The sequence below is a fragment of the Zosterops lateralis genome, assembly GCF_965231275.1.
Source record: "Zosterops lateralis genome assembly, chromosome: 8".
NCBI lineage: Eukaryota > Metazoa > Chordata > Aves > Passeriformes > Zosteropidae > Zosterops > Zosterops lateralis.
The window spans coordinates 29,623,538-29,648,244 of NC_139768.1; the positions used below are offsets into that span (position 1 = coordinate 29,623,538).

The window sequence follows — 24,707 nt, forward strand, 5'->3', positions numbered from 1 at the left end:
CCAGACCTACAGAGAGAGAGCTTTAAACATTAAATTTTCAGGCTACCCACCTGAGCCCATGAGACAAATATGTGTCCTCTGTCTCCCACTCTGTTGCTAGCAACAGAGCTTCCCACTACTGGAGAGGGAATGACTGGATAGGTGTCAGTACCTTGAGCTACACAAATATATTTGGGACAGCATTTCAGCAGCATGCTGAGAGCTTGAGTTCAGTATGGTATGCAACAAATAACGGCACTATTGCCTTTTTTACAAAAAGTTTTTTAAAACAGTCCCTGACACGATTTTGCTTTTGAAAATTCTATTAAGACCAGCGCAGAAACTATTAGCAAAGAAGAGATTTGTGAGCACCAACAAAATGATTCACCAGTCCCTCACTAGGAAGTGATATCATTGCATCACAACTCCATGAGAACAGCAGAAGAAATGCATTGTTTCACAGGACAGTGAAGTGCTGTATTCTCCAAAATAAAAGTATTAAATCTGCAAGTGTAGATGACAACTGAGAGCAGGAAAAGTGTCATTGCTCTGGGCATTGACGATCAGATGCTTGTACACACTACTGAACATTCACAATCTGGTCTGCTGATAAATTGCAAGCTGAGACTATATATTGTACAAATTATACCACAGTCAAACCAGATTCCTTTCTACCTGATCCATCATTTCTTGCTTAATCTCTCAAGCCAAAACCAGTGAAACCCTTTCCTGCTCCTTGTTTAGTAGCCATATAGTGAGCGTGTTCTCACATTCTCTTATCTAACTCAGTCCTACGCTCTCTGACCCACATCTCTGCATCTCAGAACAGGCACTCAGTCTTGCCAGAGATTTAAACACCTTAGCAGCACACCTGCTCCTACCCTTTGCCATGCCCAGCATAATTACCCAGGTGCTCTTAGGTCAAAAGGCACAGGACTGCTGCACAGCCAGGTGGCCTAGGAAACCCCAAAGCTCTCCCAACCCTGTGTTACACAGATTCTTGCCTTGTGGCTCACACTAAGGAGAAGCTGGATTCACGTATGAGGCTGCTAGGGAGGCAGAGAACAAGGAAGTTTTAGGTTTCAGCACGTATGCCACATGGAGTCCTCAAGGATGACACACTGGATAACAGGTTTTTTAGTTCTTAGAACAGTACCTCGTGTTGGACATGCTCTCTGCAGTTATGCTGGGCGGTATTAGTTTGTCAGCACCTCAAAGCCCTAAGTATGCTGCACTCTGCCATGCCTTTTAATTAATGATCTGCTCCTTGCACAGCAGGCAGCAGGAGGCTTGCAGCTACAGAACTACTGAACTGACAATGACAAGTTGACATCACCCAGATTAAGAGGATTTTCTTTCTTTTAATCTTCTTCCTTTTCCTCAGCCTGCTCTGTCTTCCAAGAGGTCAAAGTACTATCCCTCCAGTTCACTTAACAGTGATACTTCTCCCTCACCTACATCTCTTCACTCAAAAACCTACACTTAAAGCACCTAACATCAGCAGCCCCAAGCATTAGAAAGACAATAAAACTTGTGTTGCTTTCCTCCCCAGCCTGTTGCCCACCTGTGCCAGAGATGAGGGGCACTTTGAATGCAGGAAATTGCCACAGAAGAGAACGGCAAATTTTTGGCTCACTCATTTTCTCCAAAATTCCTTTAACTCTCTGTAGGAAGACTGGCGGGTCTGTTGCTATGCAGATCTGCTGGCCCACAGCATGCCAGAGGCTGCTGTCAAATCAAGGCTTTAGGAGCAATCACAGAGCCGCAGCACATCCAAACAGCACTGGAGAAGTCATCTGCAAGGAAGAGCAAGTCCCATGCCATATATAACATGAAAGCAAGTTATAAGTATTTATTCTGCTATCACTCCTAAACTCCCAGGGACTGCGACTTTTTTATGCAATTCTTATCTTCCAATCTAGTAACTTCAGTTCCCTGGAGAGTGGTGCTGTAGGACACACAGACAGAGCTGAGAAGCTCTGGGATTTCTGATGTGTATCCAGCCACACTCAAAGCCAGCCAGAGTGATGTAGGACTCCTCATGGAACCCATCTGCTTCCCTGGGTTCACTTAGAAAAGCAAACCACCAGCCCTCCAGCTCAGCCCTCAGTTCCATGAAACAGCAGAGTGGAAGGAAAGCTGCTCTGTTTATCCCAGCAGTGCCCACAGGCTCTGGTGCACTGACCGACAGTTCCTGCATCTAAAATAACAAACAGCCAAAGGGAGGAGACACACACCAACAGGAAACTTGACTGGGAGATTTTTCTCTATGTGACTATATTCTTGATACAGTTACAGACAAGACCTCAGGGGTCTTGAAAAATGAAATGGAAATGCCACTTCCTTTAGACAAACACACAAGCACTGGGCCTGATTTCCTCTAGTGACCCTTACATGCGTCCAGGTAATCCAAACAATTTTCACACTTGCTCCTTATCCAATTAAAAAGAAGATATTCTAATTTTCTGTTTGGTTTGGAGAAAAAGCTCCTGCTTTTGGCATACAGAAGCATAAGTAACATGTTAGCAAGCATTTTAGAAAACATCTCAGTTTGGTGAATATATTCCCTCAAGTTATTTCTATGATCTAAGTCAGCAGCAAGTGCTGTACTCATCTCTTTCCAAATTATCCACTATCATCAGTTAATGACTCCTGCATTACAAATTCCATCCAAAAAGCCTCCTTGTTGTGCATGCACAGCACTTCACTAAAGCTGTGGAGACATTCCCCAGACAGAGCAGACTGGAATAGATCAGACACCCATTCTGTAATGATTACCTGGAAAAGTGAATGTTTCCTTTCTTCTGTGTATTAGAAAACCTCATGTACCACAGGAGCAGAAGCTGAAAGGCCACATGGTACTTTCACTTCATGTGTGCATCTTCAAATGATGTCAAATGAGTGTGAGGACCTGATTCTCAGTCAGTGTAACTTCTGCCAGGAACTACTTTCAAACATACCCCATCAACTCTGGGCTCACACTTCCATCCCAACAAAATTTCACATCTCTCCACACCATCAACACTTGTACTTAAAAGTGGCAATATTTTGCTTGTGTAAGTAAAACTTACTCTATCAGATACTGGAGGCTCTTTGAAAGCTGAAAGCATTTGTAGATCTTGGCACATTCTCTGGTTTCCAGAGTTTAAAATGAGATGCCCACACTTCTAGGCATAAGGACATCTGATAACTTATGGTGAGATTACCACAGTTGAAGAATTTAACAAAATGAAGGGGGCTTAAGCCATCTTCACCATTTGCATAAAGAGCAGAGCTCCTGGAATTCAGCGGGTTCCTGAAGCACAGTGACAGAGTATTAAGCTACACCATCATGCTTGCTTCTAATTGTCTCTTACATTCTAAGAGCTAAACTATCCTTGTTCCAAGGCATGGGTCAAAATACTGCAAGAAATGCAGGTCATGGAGTAGAAGAAAGGTTATTTTGAACTTCTTAGATTACCCACAAAGTTTTCAGATTCTGTAGATAGATTTAACCAATTTCATCATTTTGGTTACATCAGAACATCTTTATATCAGAACAACCAACCTTTTGTTATCAAGCTCCTTTTTTTAAATTCTAGTTATATGCCATTCCCTTGAACTCAAATAGCTCAGATTCACACAGAAAGATTGAGATGAGATAATGGAATTAAAAGATAATGAATCAACTGGGTTTATACACAAAATAAGCATCTATAATTACAAAGCAGTCAACACTGACTCAAGTTACATTACACACTGGCCCCTCGGATCCCAGGACTCAAAATCACCTTTGCTCTCCCTGTCACGGGTCAAGTACAGCTCAGCCAAACCAGGAGATTTGTGCCAAACAGTTTGTATTTCCAACAATTAAATACTGAATTCCCCTTTTAGGAGTCATTCAGAAGTCACGCTTGCACAATTATTTGCACACACAGCCACTTTATTTCAGCCTCAAATACAAAAAGCTATTAACAGTTGGTCAGATTCTGTTCTCATTTGTCCCAGTCCAAAACCACATCATTTTCATTAAGATCAGCAGAGCCAGAGTTTCATAGCACACATGGGAGAGCACCACTCCCTTCTGACTGAGGCAGCTCTCTTGTAACTCCTCTGCAGCCTCACCATATCCCTCATGGCCTTAATTTTAAATGGACTTTGTTTCACTGACAGATCAGAACACATTACTTATTCCCCTTAATTCACTGGATTTACCAGAAGCACACTGACTGAGTACCACTGGACAAAAGGCAAACTTGTTTCTACAGTGTATTTACACACAATAAAATGAAACCAATCAAGCAAACAAACTGTACCCAACGTTCTCTATCATTAACTAAAACCAGAGGAAACTCTCTTCAGTACTTCCAGTACTTATAAAAGCATGCTTATGCCCTGTGTAACCCAGGGCTTACATCAATTACTTGGTCCTCAAAGCTTTGAGCCAAGTTTTCTCCACAGTATTTACTCCCTGGTACCCAAAGAAGTCAACAAATAACTGGTCTGCAACACTGTTTCTTCAGTGCCCTCCACACTGAGGGGGAATTTAACCTGGTTTGACTTCTCCTGGACCCCTTTTCTATATATGTCACACCCAGTGTCACACTCCCAGGCATGACAACACTCCTGGTGTCACACCTGGCCAGCGAGGGACAAGCAGCTGGGTGCCAGTGGGCACAGGACAAGTGCACTGAGAAATGAGCACGCTGCTGCCAGGCAGTCACTCACAACCAGCACAAGAGCATGTACAGCCAGCCTGAGGGAACAGAAATCTTAATCCACTGCTCTGCTTTTCCACAGACACAGTGCTTGGAAGTGTGTAACCATTGCTTTGTGCTTCTATCTCTTTCTGGTAGTGTAAAAAAGAAATTCCCAGTTACAAGAAATGTGACCATTTGTGACAGTGATGAGGTTCAGAGAAGGTACAATCCTGGCATGCAGCACACAGATCTGTGGCTGTTCCTCCCATTAGGCAGTCTGACCTCAGACTGGAGGCACACACCACCCTATGCACCATCATCCCACAGGATTATGTGCCCCACAGAGTTTTCTGCCACCTTGTGTGACCACACAGCCTAAGAGGCAACCCCCCCAAAATGCTTCCCCTTGCATAAAGGGAAAAGTAACTTATTTCACAAATACAAGGCACACTGGATCACCCCAGCTTGATTATTGATCCATGCCAAACAAACAGTGCTAGTTTCAAGGACCTCCTTCTGACACCCTTCCACTGAAAAAATTAATTGAAGGGAAAAATTTGTCATGTCACAGCACAGTATCTCTGATGCTAATTCATATGTCTTTTTTTTCCCCTATTAGAATACATGGAAGCAGAAGATTGTCACATTTTTCAAATGAGAAATGCTCAGAAGTGAGTTCTAATTCCTTGGTAAACCTGGAAAACAAGGCAAGGGGCCAGCCAGCTCCTCTGTGCACAATCCCCCAGTGACTCCACCAGAGCATACCTACATGAGGCAGAACCAAGAAGAGAATCAGGTAATTATGTTCCAGCTGTGCACAGCCAGATTTGTAAACAGAGAACGTGATTACTGTATTTGAAATGGAGTATTATCACCTCAATAAAGCAGCAGGATGAGACTATGCATTCGACATTTCAATTCAGGGTAAAAGCACAGCAAATTCACTAAACAGCTCTTAACTGCTTGGAAAGGACATGGGTCAGGCTGCTTGGACAACCTTACTTGCACCTTCTTGTACAGGGAATGAGTGACTGGACACTGTAATACACTATTTGCCTGGACTGCAAGTCCAGGAACAGCTTCAGAGCCTTCTGCCTCAAATAGCTGTATGCTGACACAGCATAGATGGGTTACACATATGTTCTATTTAACCTTATGTATACCCCAACAAATATAGATGCATATAACCCTGATAAATCGGGTAGTTATGTGAATTCTTAATATTCTCCCAAATATGTGCCACTGTTACTGCAATCTCTCCCAAAGGGAATAGCACCAGTACAAGTCCACAAGGTTATACATGAATGAGAACCTCACTCTCCCTGCACACCAGGAAGAACTTACATTGGATAATAAGGACAAAGCTTTTAGCATAACGCAAAAGCCACAAGGACCTACAGACTACTACAGGAACACAGCAGAAAAGATCAGAGGCTTTGTTAGGTGAAAAGAAAGCAAAGTATGCAAAGTTACTCAATTGTTTTGTGGACTTAAAATCATGCCGGCATCCTCATACAGTGTAGCAAATTTAAGAACATACATAAAGATACAAATAGAGCAACAACACTGTCACGAGTTCCATGCAAATAGTTCTATATCAGCCATGTCAACTCCTGTGTGCACGGCTCTGCAGGATCAGGACTGTAACCTATGTACAGAAATGCTGGTAAAGTGTGTTTATGTAATATGTAAATAGATAAAGTACATTCACACCAACTACTGAGGAAAGAAATCGAATCGTTTTTCTACTGCTAAAAGTACTGAATCACTTACCATCTGGTTTGTGAGGGAAAAAAAACACAGCCCAATTCAGCTACGAAGAAAATCCTGTCTAAAAAAAGTAATCACATGCTAGATCCCCCTAAGTTTAATTTCCAATCATTTTAACACAGAGACACGGAGAATTTTGTTTTCCTAGAGATAAAAAAAACACCCAAACCAACAGTAAGAAGGACGTGTGGCTTGTTCAGCCCTGATCCTGTTATGGGAAAAGGTGGAAGCTAGTTTTCAGGAAAAAGTGGAGTTTCTGCATCAGTTTCTGCTGGAATTCCTTCTAATCTTCCAAGAAAATTCTACCACACTCCTGTTACCATGCTCTGAAATGCAAAAGTAAAATATTTAGTTAAAAGTAAAATATTCAGATATTTAGTATCTGAACTAACTGGTCATTATATGTTGATAACTTTGTGGTTTTTTCCTCAATCATCCTGAGTTACACATATGCAGAAGTGGCATGTTACTGATAGTTACATTATTCTACCCCAAAAAGGGCATGTGGTCACATAAATACCCTGAGCATTAAACCACAACCAGTGAAGATCATGGCCTTGGCAAAGATTTGTCATTTCCAATCTTGTGACTTGTCACTTTGTCCTCAAACACACTGTCTTAATTTCTAAAGAAATTAAAAATTTTATATCATCATTTCAACCCACACTTCAAAACCCAGCCTACACACTGCACTAATCTTCCAAAGGCTTGTGTATGTCCCCTTTAACAGCTGTTCATCTGCAGCCCTAAGTCCTGGAATCAAACTTCCCTGTTCCCTCATTCCCTGTGCCACACCAACTCACCTCTTCATGCTGCTCCTCTGGAACATCCTCCTGACCTCATTCACTGGTATTTCACTCATGATAGCATCTCTTCCTGCTCTTTTTCCTTGATATTTTTCTCTACTAATAGCAAATTATTTCTAATTGATGTTCTTTGATTTGGAAGTAGTCAGACACTGGTTGTTCTCTCAAAGAGAGATCAGTGCTATGCATGGGTGGCTGTAACAGTTCTGTGGGTCTTGGCCTTTTTCTTCTGCTTCCCACAGTCCACTTCACTTGTTTCAACACTTGAATAACATTTCCTTCCTCCTCACTAAGGCATGGAGTCTATCACAGACCCATTTACCTATAGGACAGAGAATGATTTTATTGGATTTACCCATTAACCTAAACTCTACAAACATCTGAAAACACTGAAAGAAATTTCCAACTACTTAATATCTTACCCACTAACTTTTACTATTAACCTCTTTTGCTGCTGAACACTAAGTCTTTCTGTGAAAAAAATATATCTATTATTTATTTAAAATTGAAAAATATTCTTTGGCTGTTCTTCCCTTCTAAAATTTATCATTGTTGAGTAGCCCTATACAGATCCCCACTGGGATAAACTTGATCCCAAATCATTAAGAAATTAAGTAGTTCTCTCTGTTGCTGAAAAATGATTCTTAAAATAATGCGTTACATGTTTAACCAAAGGCAATTAAGTTACTATGGCTTTACCTGTGTGACAACCATACCCAGTCCTCACTCGTGATCATGAGAAAGAAAGGCTTAGCATCAAAAATCTCTGTGCTGAAGCATTTTTGGCAATGAGGGAAGGCTATGAGTGAGCAAGTGTGACTCAGTGGCACAGCAGTAACTCTTTAAGCCACTGAAACAGGATTACTTTAGATCTTGCTAACAAGGATGTTCCAGAGTTGGTGTGTGACCACTCCCTAACGTAGCATAAGCAGTGGCAGACTCATAGCTTGCATCCTCTGGGACCCCAGAGTCAGTGCACAACCTACTGCCAACTCTTGGGCTCTCCTGAGAGAGTGGAATCACACCTTAGCCTAGGACAAAAGTGCTCTTTTACTGCACCTATCACATGGCAGGTAAAAGTAAATACAGCTCTGAGGTCAGTGATAATGAGAGAGCAGACATGCACAGAGACACAGAGCTTTACCTGCAAGGGAGCAGTTTCCCTCCTCCTCCTCACACCCAGGGTCAGCCCTGGAGAGCCAGGGAGTTCACAAGGAGTACAGCCATAGGTACCTCACAGCACCCGGCACCACAGGCTAACCTGGATGGCACCACAGACATCAGCACAGACCAACTGTGCACCAGTGGAAAGCGTGAAGTCAATGGAGCTGAACTCAGATGATCAGAATAAGGTTCATTATTCCTGCAAATTCATGCACAGGGAGTTGCATCCTGCACAGCCTTTCCTACTGTGAGTCACTCCAACTCCTGCTTTAGTCTGTTCTGTAGCAAACTGTCAATAAAACTCATTAATTATGTGCTTTATATAGAAATAGTGCATTTAACCTAGGAGCTACAACACATGAAGTGTGCAGTGAGGGGTGAATTACGTGGTTCACAGAACCACAGAATGGCCTGGGTAGGGAGTGACCTTAAAGATTATCTGCATCTAGTTCCAACTTCCCTGCCACGGGCAGTGACATCTTCCACTACACCAGGATGTTCAGAGCCCATTTCAGCCTGGCCTTGAACACTTCCAGGGATGGGGTAGCCACTCAGGGCAACCTGTGCAGGGCCTCAATACACCCACAGTAAACATCTTTTTCATATTATCTACTCTAATTCTACTCTCTTTCAATCTGAATCCATTTTCCCTTCTCCTGTCACTATATGCCTCTGTAAAAAGTCCATCTCCATCCCTCTTGTAGCCTCTCTTCAGGTACTGGAAGGCCACAATTAGGTGTTCCCTAAGCCATCCATTGTCCAGGCTGAACAAACCCAATTCTCTCACCCTTTCCTTGCAGGAGAGTTGCTCCATCCCTCTAATCATCTTGGTCACCTCCTCTGGACTCTCTCCAGCAGTTAATGGAATGCAGGATGCACCTCAGTAAAGAAGTGGTAAAGGTGGGTGGGAGTCTTAATGTTACATAGATCTGCTTGATGTTTGGTATATATATGAACCTAATTCCCCTTTTGATTTCAGTGCAGTTACATCTAGCACTCCCCTGTGTTTCTACTGATATATATATTCTCTGATGAATAATTGATAACCAACTTTCTCTTACATAAGCCGTTACTAGAGAACCAGCAAATATTACAGACAAGCTGTTTATCTTCTCTCTTTTTAATCCTGTTGTCATCTGAGTCATGTTTGGCTAGCATTCCTATCTAGCTCCTTCATTGGTGGCAGCTCTTAAAACAAACAAACAAACAAACCAAAACAAAATTTAAAAAAAACAAACAAAAAAAAAAAAAAACCAACCCACCTTTGAAGAACCAGTGGCGCAGGAACAGTGCAGAAAAGATGCTCTTTGACAGAGATTCTTGGGATTCGTCCTGTGTAAATACACATCTGCAGCTGTTGGCAACATTATAACAGAGGATGCTTTCTGCACTCCCTGTCCAAACTCTGTATCTTGTAAAATATTCTGGTGTTGTGGCACAGCATTTAGCAACAGGTAACCATTGACTTTCTACACAAACAGCTGTCATATTCATTCACTACAGATGGTTTTATCTGATGCTTACAGGGAATTCTAACTTCTCAAAAGAAATTAGGAGGATATGAGGAGCAGCCCCTAGAAGAAAGTAAAAATTAACCAGGGTTTTTCACAAACTTAGAGGGAGCTGTAATATGTAACAGCAATAAAGAAGCAAGAAGTTGTTCACAGTTTTGAGTCCAGGTAAAAAGGGGAGGAGACAGAAAGTAGTGGGGTTGGGCAGGAGAACACAGCGTGAGACTTCTCAGCATATTCTCTTTTGGTGTGTGGAGAAACAAAGTAAACGCAGGAGGAGACCAAAACCATAACCTGAACTTGACCTCGTGCTCACTGGCTGTATCATGAAACCTCAGAGCTGAACTTTGGTCATGGCATGACCAACACAACACAGTCCCAAAGCCTAGCCAAGCAACTACATCATGATTTTTTTCCTCTCACATATGCTAAATATAGTAGAGACCAGCTAAGAATATGGCCTTTCAGAATAAAAAACATACCAATTTAATTTCCAGTTGGCTGGACAGTTTGCTTTTCTGCTGAGGTTGGTTTGTCGGTTTATTTGAATATTACTGCACTGAAAAAACGTGGGTGTGATATAGCATTTCACTAGAACATTATTATATTTTTGTCTGTATCTGTTAGAAATGGCAATTAATACAGCAGTTAAAAACATTGACGATCATAAGGTGATCAATCAACAAATAACAAAGTACAAACTTCATCACCAGTTTAACATGGCACCAGGATTGTCCACGTAAAGATGTTCTTAAAATCTTAATAAATATCCTTGTACGTAAGTCCTATGATTCATGGTTTACAGAGTGATAAGTAGTGAAAGAGTCAAGTAACTCAGCTAATACCACACAGCAAGGCAAGAGCAAGCTGAGTTCAGACCCAGGATCCTGCTTTTCCATGCTGATCTTTCCTTCAACTGCAAGTTACTCCATGTACCCAATGTACTACAAATACCAAGCATTTGTTTCCACAAAAGAGCTGATTTTTGTGCTGCATAGAAGAACCAGTGTGCCCAAAAGTGAGTATTCTAGCACTCACTTGCAAGCAAAGTGCAATCATTGAGGCAGGACACAAATAGGTAGCCAATAAAGAATTTATCATTGTCACTGACAACAGTACTGCCAAAAATTCCAGCGCACGTTTTCACAATTAAATTGACTGTCCCTGTGAAGGGGGCTGAATAGAAGAGCTCACTGAACATGGAGCCTTCCAATCCCTCCATTTCTGACAAAATGCCAGTTGCCACCCAATGCAACAGCAATGAGAGCTTCCTCAGCAGTTCATTGCCATACAGGAAGGCTCACAGACCTTTAAAGACTCCCCCTCTCCACACAGGATAATGCCACTCATCCTAAGCATCCTGCCAGGTACAGAAATACATCCAATCTTCACCCTGTGCTCCCAACACTGGCAAGGGGCAGACTTAACAAATCACTTAGCACTTAACAAACAGTTGAAGGTTGCAAGGCTTTGTAGCTTCAGGTGGAACTTGAAAGTAGCAAGTCAAATGAACATCCTTCTCTGTGGAGGGAGATGCAGTTATGCCATGACCTGAATTTGCATTCTGTGCACCAAATTTATTTATAGAGGGCAGGAAATGGTTCTGTAAAAAGAGATCCAAGACACATCTTTGTCTACAGCATCAGTATTTCATCCTCTACTGGGCCATCACATGTCACAGCACTTGTATTTCTGGTTCATGTAGAGTATTTATCATTCACGTGAGGATGGTGAGATATTTCAGGAGTTGCCCAGAGACCCTGTTGATGCCCCATCCCTGGCAGTGTTCAAAGCCAGGTTTAATGGGGTCCTGAGCAACCTGATCTAGCAGGCGGCATCCCTGCCCATGGTGCTATGTTCCAAGAATCAAATGATCTTTAAGATCCCTTCCAACACAAACCATTCTATGATAATGTGTAAGAATACTGTAAAGCCATGTATATCTTCCTTAAGCTTAACACATATCCCATAACTTGAGTTTGCCTTTAATCAAGAAAATACATTTGTTTACCTGGTTTTAAAATGAATATTTTTAACCAGTGAGCTGCAGCCCATGCAGTCATATCTGATTGTTATCATTCAGCTGTTTCTCAGAACCTAGACCTACCATGGTACTTAAATGTTTCACAACCATGCAAGTAATTGAACTCAAGGTGGAATGAGTCTGTATATTTCTGTGACCAGAGCCTAACCGTGCTTAAAATATCCCCCACACAGGTTAATTTCTGACTTGGAGGATTTTTAGGCATGATCTGCTACATGCAGCCACATTAATTAGAAAGAAGTAAAAGGATCATTGCCATAAATACACAAATTAGATAAAAACCTGGCAGAATAAATGCAGTACCCTTTTTGTACATTAGCCTGAAACAACCACATGCAGGCTGCTCCACCAGGCTGGAGCTGAGCCAAAAGATTATCCATCCTTTCTGCCACACACGGATTCTCTGAGGATCAGCATCAGGAACTCTGTGTGCTCGTCGGTGTTCACCTGTGGTTAAAGATAATTAATTCAGACACAACCACACTCAAAAGTGACCACAATGAGATGCATGAAGGATAGTACGTGCTGTACTATCGACCCAACACTGCAATGAGATAGGCAGCGCCACAAAACTCCGGTCTGATAAGTTAGCCCAAATGCCGTGGTTATATCGAGCCGTTAGTGATAAAAGATAAATTGTCTCTGGGCAGTTGCTATACGCCCATGACACCGCACTTGCACCGCCTCGCTCAGTTTTACACGGCTTAACTACAAGTCAAGCAACAAGTTGCTCCTGTGCTTCCTCAGCCCCCACAGCGGTGCGGGAGGAAACGCGGCACGGGCACCCTGCTGCCGTGGCTCCCCCGCCGCAGGCGGCCCCCGGGACAGCGGGGCCCTCGGCCCGGGGCAGCGGGGCCCTCAGCCCGGGGCAGCGGCCGCTCCCGCCGGCCCCTCTTCCCTCCGGCCCGTCTCCCCTCACCGCCCAACAGCAGCCGCCACCGGCTCCGGGCACAGCCCGGCCCCCCGCGCCGCCTCACCTCTGCCGCGCTCCTTCTCCTTCCCGCGGCCCGGACTACGCGCCCCGTGGTTCCCGGTGGCGGCGCGGCTGCGCGGCGGGCCGGGGCCGGGGCCGGGGGCGGCGGCGGAAGCGGTGCCGGGCTCCGCCCGCCGCGGCCGGGTCGGGCCGCCGCCATGCCCCGGGACAACATGGCCTCCCTGATCCAGCGGGTGGCGCGGCAGGCGCGCATCACCTTCCGCAGCCCGGCGGGCCCGGCCTTCGGCGAGAACCTGCACCGCCTGCAGCAGCTGCTGGACGAGGTGCGCGCAGAGGACTTGCACTTGGCGCCGCGGGGGCCGTCGGCCGCGGCGGCGGCGGCGAGCGGGGGTCCGCCGTGGGCCGGCGTGGTGCCTCCCGTCAGCTACATGCACATCTGCGAGACGGAGAGTTTCAGCATGGGCGTGTTTCTGCTGCGGAGCGGCGCCTGCATCCCGCTGCACGATCACCCGGGCATGAACGGCATGCTGAAGGTGCTGTACGGCACGCTGCGCATCGCCTGCATGGACACGGTGCCCGCCGGGGCCGCCGCCCCCGCCGCCGCCCCGCCGCCCCCCGCCGCCGGCAGCGGGCCGTGCCTGCGCGCCCTTTTCCGCTCCCGCCAGAACTACACGCCCGCCTCGCCGCCCTGCCTGCTCTCGCCGCACACCGACAACCTCCACCAAATCGACGCCGTGGACGGGCCCGCCGCCTTCCTCGACATCCTGGCGCCGCCCTACGACCCCCAGCACGGCCGGGACTGCCACTACTACCGGCTGCTGGAGGGGCCGCCGGCGGGCGCGGAGCCGCCCGCGCTGCCGCGGGAGGTGTGGCTGGTGGAGACCCCGCAGGCCGCCGACTTCTGGTGCGGGGGCGAGCCCTACCCCGGGCCTCGCGTCTGCCTCTGAGCCGTGCCGGGCGGCCCGTGCCGGGCGGCGGCCGCTGGGGACGATGTGCCCGGCCCCGCCGGGAGGGGAGCCCGCCGCCCGGCCGCTCCCCCGGGCCCGCCGGACAGCGGCGCCGCGGGAGCGCGGTGTGCCCTGCTGGCTGGAGCTGCGCGGGAGCGCTGCGGCTCAGAGCCCTCCTCTGATCGCGGGCTTCGTGAGTTGGGGAAATAAAGCGCCAGGACGTGTTTATGCCCTCGGGGCCGATAAGCGGGAGCAGCACGGTTAAGCTGCTCAGCCGAAAGGTCGGGGAAATATTCCAGCATCCTGTGTCAATAGTGCGGGCCACGCATCGGGGAGGGGGGTTGAGGCTCCAAAGGGAGAGTCAATGCAATAAGAATTGTCGCAGGGTGCCCCGGCTTTTCCCGGTGGGGCTCCCACTGCATGAGTCAGCTGGCACCACAGGACCAGGGGTCTGTTCCCACTGAGTTTGGGAAGGGGGGTTGGTCTGGCTGCAGCCTTTGGGGACTGTCTCCAGAGCGATTCTCAAGAAGAGCCATACCCTGCTAGTAAAAAACAAATCCAGAACAACTCCTCAGCCACGACATACTCCTCCAGTAAATGCCAGTGATCAGTCCCCAGGGCTGGAGTTAAGGAAATTACTGCTCCAAATGGACACTGTCAGGTTCAGAGTTACTTTTCAACAGTTCTTTAAGTGTCATATACAAGATCTCACTATTGCAACTGAGAATTACTGAGTGCATCTATGCATACTTCCTTCAGCAAGAAGGAGACAGCTGCTAATTAACCTCGCTTGGAACCTCTAACGCAGCAGTGGCAGAAACTGGGCATCATAAGAGAAAAAACAACTATCCACTCTTGTGGAAGCTATTCTAGAAACACAGCGTATTTGCAAACCCTCAGTATACAGCAGCACATACCCTTGGTACTGATAAGATTTGACCTGATGTCTTCTCTTTAAAGCGTGGTCTGTGTTTTTATATGTGAACGCTTTGGGCTTTTGAAGCCTTGCAGTTTCCCTCTTTATACTATTTATAAAGACTACTTTTTCATGAAGCTTTTAAATAAACGTAGAGTAGAAGAGACACCATGAATTCCGCCTTGCTATGATGGAAGCGATCTGGAGATGCAGTTTGTCCGCAGCAGGGGATGTAATCTTCCTAAATACAGGAGAAAGTTTTTCTACAGGTGAAATGCCCCATCTGTGCTGTAGGGACTGGTCTTGTGCCTGTTGATCCTAACGCACACTTCGTACCACAAACCCAGGCCAGGGCAGCCTCGGCCGTCTTAATCATGATGTAAGAAGTCGAGTAAGAAAACACGACTTAGCAACCTCCTAAGTGATGTACCAACCTGCTCCAGAAATCATTTCTCAACTGGCTTTACTTTTCGGTGTATTTATAAAAGCAGACTTGTTTTTCCTGTACAGCGGCTTGAATGTGTGAATTTTTAAATGATTCCGATATGGCATTGCTGGTTTGTTTTTTTCTCCTGGCCTGCGAAAGAATGATTGTAATATACAGTCAGCATTATGCATGCATGGATTAATTCTTTTGCAAGGAAAAATTGGTAGAAATTATTTCAGGCAATTTCCATTTATTCTTAGAGCACTTAAAGGTGTCTGATATTTCTGCAGCCAGCTTACCTGTTTTTCTTGGAATTCCCCTGCAGCTTAGCATTAGCTAATGTTTAACAATTCTTGATCGAATGTAGTCATTAATTATAAGGCAATGCCTCCCTGTGTTACAGCCTGTTTCTACCTCTCTCCAAGCCTAATGAAGACAGTTATCCTTTTTCAGAAATCTACAAAGAAGATAGCACGGTGCGTGCAAACAGCTGTACTGGAAAAACAAACTGCGACAGTGAGCGTTTTTTATCCCATCTGCTCTGCCCTCCCCTTAGGTCTCTCTGCTGAGAGTTTATTTTTTTTCCTTCATGTGTAAAACCTAATCAAGATGTTTAGTGGGACAGTATTTAATGCATCTTTCTGAAGAGGACAGCATGGTCATGCTGTGGAGTGCTGTTAATCATGGCAAAACCTTTTTCTTTCTTTTTTTTCTTTTTTTTTAATTAAGGTGTTTGTATCAAAGCATTTAAAGCTGGAAAAATAGCAAAGAAAATCTGAGATGCATTTTTTAAAAAGCCTCTTTGTGTAACTTCTTGCTTACTCACTAATTGAAACTTATTCCTATGTTCTGGATATCTGTAAGCAGACAGTTTAAGTCTGTAATGCCATTCCTTCTCTCTGCAATCTGGTTATTGTGTTTTCACAACAGCAAAATAACTGTTATTGCTGAATTGTAGAATAAATACAGAATATCTCACCACTGACCAGTCATTACTTTCCTTCACAAGTATGACAGCCTCGAGCCAAGTACGGTACAGTTTCTTTTGCCTGACAGTCCGAGCAGTGTGACTGGCTTTTCCTTGGGAGGCAATGGTTAGCACTACATTCTCAGCCCACATCCTGCAGGCAAAAACAGGCACATACACTACTGCTGCTTTTGAAGCTGGCTCTCACTGTAAGGCAGAGACAGGAGTGTAGGACCATTGATACTATGCCATGTGAGGTGCTCTTGTAGCCGTACACTAGTCACAGCAGTTTCCTTAGTTCACCTCTTACGATTTCTGTGTTTATATAATTTTTGCTTTTGATTTGGGTTTTAATTTTGTTGCATGGCTGGAGACAATAGTTTGGAGATTGCAGGGGGAGCCATGGATTGTGTGTCTGGGTAGCTGAGATACTAGTTTTGCTCAAGATGCTCTGGCTGTGACCAAGGCTGTGGCGGTATCTAGAGAAGCCCAGCAGGCGAGGAGGCCACAGCTTCTGTAGGACATCCCTCCAGCAGCAGGCTGTGTTCTCTTGGGGGCCAGGACCACATGAGATTGTGGCAAAACTGCAGCCCAGGAGGTGAAGCTTACTTGTGCTGCTAAAGTGGATGGCAGGGCAGTGAGTGTGGCTTCTGCACAGGCTGGTCCGTGCCCAACGTTAGAAGCCGTCTTGATTCAGAACCAGACGTGTCACTTCAGCTCCCACTGAAGAGCAGCTGCCCCAAAAGCCAGCATAAGTTCCAGAAGATGGGGAGCAGGGATTTCTATCAGACAGAAAGAGCGGGTGCTGCTGGGGCTTTGCACTGTGGAACCTAACACTGGGCAAGCAGAGGCTGGGAAGCACCAAGAAAGGGCTTAACCCCCTCGCCCTGCTGCGCTGGTGGCGTTAGCGGTGTGGTCCGTCCTGCAGAGCTCACTTTGCAGTGTGGGCCGCGCTGGGGATCGGTATGGCAGAGGGGCGAGCCCGCAGGGCGCTTAGGGCCCTGCAGCGATGGTGGGATCCGAGAGTGGGCCCAGGCTAGAATAACATCTTAAAAAACAATAACCAAAATAAGTTTACCAAAAAAAAAAAAAAAAAAAAGGCACGATATTGCGGCCATGTGGGTTCAGCTTCAGCAAAAACAGTTGTGCTGTGCCGCGGGCGTGAGCGCCGCCGCCCCGGGCCGCTGCCGAGCCCCCGGGCGCGGGCGCGGCTCCGCCCGCGCAGCCCCGCGCCGCCAGGAGCCGCTTCCCCCGAGCGGCGGGGCGGCCGTCGGGGCGGCGGTACTCACTGTTCCGGAGCCCACTCGCGGAGGTTGCCTGGGGCGGATCGTAACCGCGGAACAAAACAGAATGAGTCAAAAAAAAAAAAACCCACCCAGCTCCCTGGTTAATATTATCCCGTCTCTCGTCTCCGAGGGAAATTCCCGCACTCAAAAGCGAGTGTTAGTACGCTGGGGCCGAGGCCGCAGGTTTTCCACGCTGAGGCTTTGCGGGGCGGCGCGGTGCCCCTGGCCCGCAGCCCTCCGCCCCCGGGACCCGGCGCGGGGAACATCCCCTCCCTGGGTCAGGCCAGGGAACCTACAGAAATAAAGATGTCAACTTAGCATAATTAGGAGATTTATTTGTCGTCTTTTATAAACTTTGTAAGCACCTATCCTATTGTCGAAAAGTTTATTTACAGAGTGGCGAGAAAGAGACCCCCCCCTCTCTCCTTCCAGCCCCCGTTAGTGGTTGTGCATTATTGGTGTTACCTGCGGCGCGCTGGGTCCCGGCCGACCACGGGCGCCGGTCCCAGCCCGAGTATTTACATCCTGTCCCAAGTCCTACTACAAACGGAACACTTTTAAGTCACCAAAAAGAAAAACAAAAACAAAACCCCAAACCGGTGCGTACAAAAATATAGTCTCTAAAAAAAAAAAAAAAGATCCCAATATTAATAGGCAGAAATGTACAGCCATACTAAAACCAGGGAGGGCAAAACTTTCCGGTCTCGGTGTCGCCGCTGTCGTCGGAGCGGATCGGTAAGGCACCCCCCACATGCAGACAGGGGACCGGGCTCTACACCACACAAGGCACCAAGGACACCTCACCACGACGGCACTGCATGCATCCATCCTCCCGCCGCAGCCCCTATGTACACCCGCCGCTCCGGCCCGCCCCGGCCCGCCCCGGCCCGGCCCGGGGGAGCCCCGCGGCGCCGCCAGGTGCTCGCCGCGCCCCGCCGGGCCCCGCTCCGCTCCGCTCCGCGCCTGCCGCGCTCGGCGGCGGCTCCGCGCTGGCTCCTGCGCGTCCCGCGCCGTCAGGGCGTCCGCGTCCGCGCAGCGCAGGGGGCCAGGCCGGCCGCGCCGCTCCCGCCGCCGGGTTGCGGGCACCCGCCGGCGGCGGCCGCGGCTCCTTTCCGTTCCTTCTGGCGCAGGTGAATCTTAGTGTGCCGCTTCCTCTCGTCGGAGCGGGCGAACTTCCTGCCGCAGAAGTCGCAGGCGAAGGGTTTCTCGCCGGTGTGCGTGCGAATGTGGGTGGTGAGGTGGTCGCTGCGGCTGAAATTCCGCATGCAGATACGGCACTGGAAGGGCTTGTGGCCCGTGTGGATGCGGATGTGCCGGGTGAGCTCGTCAGAGCGGGAGAAGCGGCGGTCGCAGCCCTCGGCGGGGCACGGGTAAGGCCGCTCGTGGACCGGCGTCTTGCTGGGCCGGTTGGGGTACTTGCGGGGCCGCAGAATGGGCCGCAGCGGCAGGTGGTGCGGGCTGTAGGCGCCGGCGGGCAACCGGGCGCCCGCACCCTCGCCCCCGCCGCTGCCGGGAGCGCTGCCGGGGGCGGCGCCCGCCGGGGGCGCCCCCATGGTGAAGTTGCGGATGGTGGAAAGCGGCGTGAGGGGCGGCGGGACGCGGAGCGAGTCGAGGGGGCAGGGGAAGGGCTTGCGGTCGGGGCCGGCGTGAAGCTCCCGCTGGCACTGAGGCGGCGGGAAGAAGCCGCCGTACTCGGGGATCATGGTGAAGAGCCCGCCGTCGGCCGCCGCCGCCTTCGGCGATGGGTAGGAGGGCGGCGGGGGAAAAGGCAGCGCCCCGCCGCCGGCGGCGGGCAGGAAAGCCGAGGAGGAGTCTTGCGGGTACAGGTCACCGCAGCCCGAGTAAGGCGGCGGCGGCGGCGAGTAGAGATGCTCCAGGTCGGCCGGCTGGCCCTGTGCCATGGTGCAGCCGAGGGCCCCGGCCAGCGGGTTGGGGGAGGTGGCGGAGGCGGCGGTGGCCGAGGAGGCGGCGGAGGAGGCGGCGGAGGAGGCGGCGGAGGAGGGCGTGCTGACCCCCTGCAGGATCCCCGCGCTCACGATGTTGATGATGCCCTCGGGGTAGCAACCGGCGCCGGGGTACTGCGGGTCGATGGAGAATTTGCCCATGTAGGTGAAGGTCTGATTGCGGGAAGCCGGGGCGTTGGGCGCGAAGCCGCCGCCGTAGGGCAGGTCCAGGGCCCGCTTGTCGCCCATGTCCACGTTGATCATGCCGTCTGGGGGGGCAAGGAGCAGGTCAGCCCTCCGCGCCGCCACCCGCCGGACGACCGGCACCGGCTCCCAGCCACCGCCCGCCCCGGCCCAGCGCGGGGCTGCGGCGCGCACATGTTGCGCTCCGGATGCGAGGGGGCTCCGCGCCGACCGCAACTTTCCCCCCCGAGCTGGGTGCGGGGGTAGGGCGGCCGCGAAGGGGCGGCGGCGACCCCGGCCGGGCGGCGGGAGAGCCCCGGAGAGGGTCCCGGCGCCCCGTCCCGGTCCGATCCCCGCCCGCCGCCCCGAGTCTCCGCCGCCCCGCCGCTGCCCCGCGGACGGCCCGGCCCGCACCTGCGAGGGCTCCGCTTACCTCCTGCCACACCGCTCATCTGGTCGAACGGCCCTGCCAGGTCGGCATTGGGGAAGATCGCGACCGAAGTTGGCAGGGCGGCGGAGATGTCATCCGCGGGGTAAATGCCCTCGGGGAGCTGGTGCACGAACCCACCGAGGGTCACCGGGATCTTGTCTACCGCCTTGGCGGTCATCATGGGGGCGGCGGGGCGGCCGGGGGAGCGGGGGCTCCCGGCCGGCGGTGGGCACTCGGGGCGGGGAGGGGAGGGAGAGGAGGGGGCGCTTCCCCCTACCTCCCACTACCAGCGCGGGGGGACCGCGGGGAGCCGGCGCGGCATGTGCGGGCGGGCGGCCGCCCCGTCGCGGCGGTGCGGTGCCCGCGGTGCCCCGGGAGCGCCGCGCTCCCGCCGCAGCTCGCGCTGGAGGACAAGTCTGGCGGTAACTATTTATGGGGGCCCCCTGAATACCCGGGACGTCACTGCCCATATAAGGACTGAGGAACGGCGCCGGCGGTCACGTGGGCGCCCGCGTGCGGGACCCGCCGGCCCGCGCCCGCCCCGGCCCCCCCGCTCCGCACCCGCTCCGCGCCCCGCGGGGGCGGCCCCGACCCGCCCCGGGCCCGCTCGGCCCCCGCCGCCGCCCGCCGCGCCGCCCAGAGGGGTATTCCGGTGGCGGGGCCCTTGTCCTAAAAAGGCGAGGATCCGGCCCCGCCCCGCCTGCCCTTTTAGGGCTCGTTCCGGAAAATTTTTAAAAGGCTCGGAAAAGCAGAGGAGGTCCCGGGGCCGCCCCGCCGGACCCCGCTCACTTTTTCAGCAGCCTGTAACCGCAAAGCGGCGGCGGGTCAGGAAACAGCCGCATTCACGGAATAGAGCCTCTCCTTTTTTAAAGAAAAAGTAATTTTTAAAAATAATTTTTTTTTCTGAATTACGGGTGGAAAGAGCCGCCGAACAGAGCGACTCGGCGGCGCTGCTTGTTTTGGAAAGTGTCTGATCTATATATACCGTCGCGAAAACGGAACCGCCTGCTCCGTCGTCGCTGCCTTGTTATTGTATCGACGGGCACAAGCGAGGACCGGACGGGGAGAGTGACGGGGGATAGGAGTGTCCCCCCGCCGCCCCACCTCGTTCCGTTCTGGCCCTACCGCTCCTGCTTTGCTCAGCTCAATCTCTGGATCCCAGCTGCCATCCTCAGTAACATTTCCACTCCCGCTTTTGCTTTATTTCCCCATGATCTCCTCCATAACGAGGGTATCAAACCAAAGAGTGCTTAAATTCTGGCTTTTTTTTTTTTTCTTTTTCTGCAAAGTACTAAAAATAACCTCCCTTGTGTCTCTCTTCCCAGGAGAAGCCAATCTTTCATACGCTGTTCCCAAGCTTAGAGCTTGCAGCCCCTACATCTTCTTGCTGATGAGGGTGTCAGACATAATTATTTTTGAAAGCTGTATCCCATGTCACTAATCTCATTACTTGGGGATATTTCATCTCATGGCTGTTTATTACTGCATTTAGGAAAGCAACTCTCACATATGGTCTGTAGCGTGTGAGGCCCCTTTTCAATAGTCTGCAGTGAAAAAACCCATTGACAATCCAAGCAGCAGCAAGACATGGCAACATATGAGAGATATTATGACAGTGCATTCCTGTTCCAAAGCAACAAGCCAGAGAATACATAGGAAGGCTAAAAACTTTTCACTTTCATTTTTAACTGCAGATACCGATATGTACAGGTCCAATTCATTACAGCCTGTGCCATAGAAGAGGGGTGTGGCCAGGCATCCCTGTGCTGCATGGACTTACCTCTGCCTTGGCTCCTGAGCACTGTCACAAGTGTCTCTCAGGACTCTCTTGATCCCTGCCACACCTCACACCCCCGCTGAGAAAGGCTCTTTCAGTTCCTCCAGTTCACCGCCTTTGGTGATGCTCCAGGTTCATTACTTGTCCAGGCACCATGGAGTCCAGACTAGAGACAGCAGTGTCCCTGGAAAAGTAAAGGTTTTAGGGGCATTTGCTAAGGAATAGTAGGCATAAACCTAGATATTTGCCTTGATGGGAGACCAGCGAAGTATGCACAGTAATTAGTAAATATATATATATATATATATTTGTAGATTATTTAAATGTAGAATTCTTTTTAATGTAGATTTTTGTTACCAGTCCTTTCTAGCACTTAACGTACAGCCAATACAGTTTGACATATGAGATTTAGTTGAAAGCAAGCTTTCAGTGGGATTCTAGATATTTTCATTTAAAAAACCATCTCAATTTAAAGGTTAAGTTTAAAAGTGTGACAGAGAGACAGGTTCTGGGAAGTTTGACTGAGAAGTAGGAGCAATTGTATTGTAACTTTCCATTACAGCTGAGCTATAATTGGTCTAATCACTACTATGAAAGAACAAAATATTGGAATCTGTTGTGCAGTGGGGTGAGTTACTTTACATGAATTTGAGAAACGGCAACTCTAAGTGCAGTATCCTCCTTATGCAAAACATTGCAGATATCTCAGATCTAGGGCTTATGGATATTCTACATCATCTTGTATTAATTCAAAATACCACATGCCCGCTGATGACACTAAATCATAATGCACACAGAAGAAAGGAGAGCTAAGGTTTCACAGCCCACCTTAATCCCCCTATGAATCAACTCTAGCTTTGAACTAACTTGACTAATTTAATGTTTCTTCCACTATGGAAAAGAATTCAATGAAAGAGCGACACAAATAAAATTTAACTTCACCTGTGGAATACTACTGTAGCTGACTTGGTTGGTTAATTTTAAAAGGCTTCTTAAGAGTGGAATAAATTGTGCCTGATTTTCAGCCTTTCCAGGGACAATCAAATCACTCGACATCATTCAATGGGGGCTTTGTCTCAATGGCAGCAGGATCTGGTACGGGGCAAGATGGAAGCATACTTAATGCTCACTTTCAGGAAGTTGTTGACAGATGAAACTCAAATGTTTCTCGGCCCTTTTCAGATATCCTTGCTCTATTGCTTTGCATGTGCTTTGTGCCTTTGATCCCCATTTGGCTGATTACAGCAGACTCTGAGGGTTGGACTGTCCAGCTCACACTGACATCAGTGGCCCTCACATGCAGAAATATCCTGCTGTGGTTCCTATAAACCACGTGGTTTCATATGACGGACAGATTGTTGGTGCAAATTGCCAAATCCCCAATCACACCAAGAGCCTCCAATACACGTGACCTCTTACTGGATATAGCAGTGATTGAGGAGGGTTCTGAGCTGAAAGGCAGAACTTCTCTCCTGCTCCCAACTTCTTTGAAACCAGGTCCCTTTGGATTTACCATATTTGCTCTTTTAACAAGTTGACATTGCACTGGGGGTATATTTTCCTGCAGTCATTCTCTACCGCAAGTACCTGAGACAGGAGTTGTAGAGATAAAATCATCTTTGCCTCCATACCTGAGTTGAGAGTGGTTGAGGAAGAAAAGGCAGCTTATCATCTGTAGAGCTGGCAACACATTTAATCAGCTCAGCATCACACATTTGAGTCATCTCTCCAGGGGGTCACTATGCTCTTGCAGCAAAACTCACCCGACCTCCTGTGCTAACAGCAGTGATGTCAGTGGGCCTGCATGGGAAACACACCCTGCCACTTCCACTCTGCATCCCACTGCTTTCAGGAGGGCTAAGGTGGCCCCAGATCAGCAGGTGCCCTAAGGAGTAGAACTCATTTGGGGACAGGGAGTTGTTTACAGATTGGAGACAAATGACCCTCAGAACAGCAAAGAATGTCTGTCCTAAGTCTGGGCTAGATTGATGTTGGGTTTGGTTGGTTTTTAGTGTTCCATGTAAAAGAGAAAATCTTCTCTCCAAAGCTGGACTTCAGAGTTTTCTAAATTTGCCCCTTTTCACTGGGGGTAGAAAGATTTGTCATATCCTCACAGGAAGAAATGCTTGTTTACTATTTCACCTTCTGTTTTGGCCAAGGGTGCCTGCTGGATTCCCAGGCTGCTGTCAAAAGCCACTTCCCTTCAGTCTGCCCTGCCTGCCCCTCCAAGGCCTGATATAGGCTCTTAGTCTGCACTGGCCAGTCACCAACACCTGGAATCCAGCCAGGGAAACCCGCTGTAAACATGAACCTACAGAAAACATCTGGCTGGCTGCTGGCATGTTAGGGGAAGGGGATGGTTGAGGAAAAGAGAAGGCATCTCAGTCTGCCCTTAATTACAGTACCTTGAAACCACTCTGTGGTTTTCAGCCAAGGCTGCTTGTTGTCTTAGGACGAATGCCTGTAAATTTGAAATAAGTAAATAACTTTATTGTGAGAACTTGGCTTAGGACAGCAGTAGCAGCATTCTAAAGGGCTATTTAAATGTCAATAACTTTTTCTAATTCGGGCTATAGGAATTAAATAAACCCATGTGGAATCAAAAAAACTACTAGTCTAAGTTTGTGTGGTTGTGAACAAGTACGTGTGACAGAGCAAACTTCCAGTCAAATAAAAGCAACAACAAACTTGTTTGCTCAAAACTTATTCTCGTTATTAAACACGTAGAAGATTTCCTGGATGTTCCTGTCCACGTTTCCTAGCACATCTATAAAATCCATAGTCCTACTTCCGCTTACCCCACGAGTTGCCAGAGAACAGCGGAGGGAACGGACGCTCCCGGCGCTGTCGGGAGGGGAGCGGGGAGCGTGTGCGGCTCCACTGCCCTCTCCTGGGGAAAGGCGCTCCGGGAGCCAGCGAGGACACAGCCGCTGAGCAAAGAGCG

At 49.0% G+C, this 24,707-nt stretch overlaps 2 protein-coding genes and 1 long non-coding RNA gene across 6 annotated transcripts in view; 1 reads left to right on the forward strand and 2 right to left on the reverse strand.

Annotated features, from left to right (window-relative positions):
• Positions 1-13,018, reverse strand: part of LOC310912108 — a 57,566-nt gene extending 44,548 nt beyond the window's left edge. For all 4 annotated transcript variants that reach the window (XR_014590619.1, XR_014590620.1, XR_014590621.1 and 1 more), the window contains exons 1-2: positions 12,931-13,018; positions 12,257-12,400 (exon numbers count right to left, since the gene is read on the reverse strand). This is a non-coding gene — a long non-coding RNA (uncharacterized lncRNA). The remainder of the gene's footprint in view (positions 1-12,256; positions 12,401-12,930) is intronic.
• Positions 13,019-13,084: 66 nt separating this feature from the next.
• On the forward strand, positions 13,085-13,834 carry ADO (2-aminoethanethiol dioxygenase; the record flags this gene model as incomplete). Its single annotated transcript, XM_083865849.1, has 1 exon — positions 13,085-13,834. The coding sequence occupies one exon, from the start codon at positions 13,085-13,087 to the stop codon at positions 13,832-13,834; it is 750 nt and encodes a 249-aa protein (XP_083721975.1).
• A 4,609-nt stretch (positions 13,835-18,443) lies between these two features.
• Positions 18,444-20,456, reverse strand: EGR2 (early growth response 2; the record flags this gene model as incomplete). Its single annotated transcript, XM_083866928.1, is given in 3 exon segments — positions 18,444-19,642; positions 19,990-20,197; positions 20,199-20,456. Coding segments are annotated over 3 exon segments (1,665 nt in total).
• Positions 20,457-24,707: the final 4,251 nt, after the last annotated feature.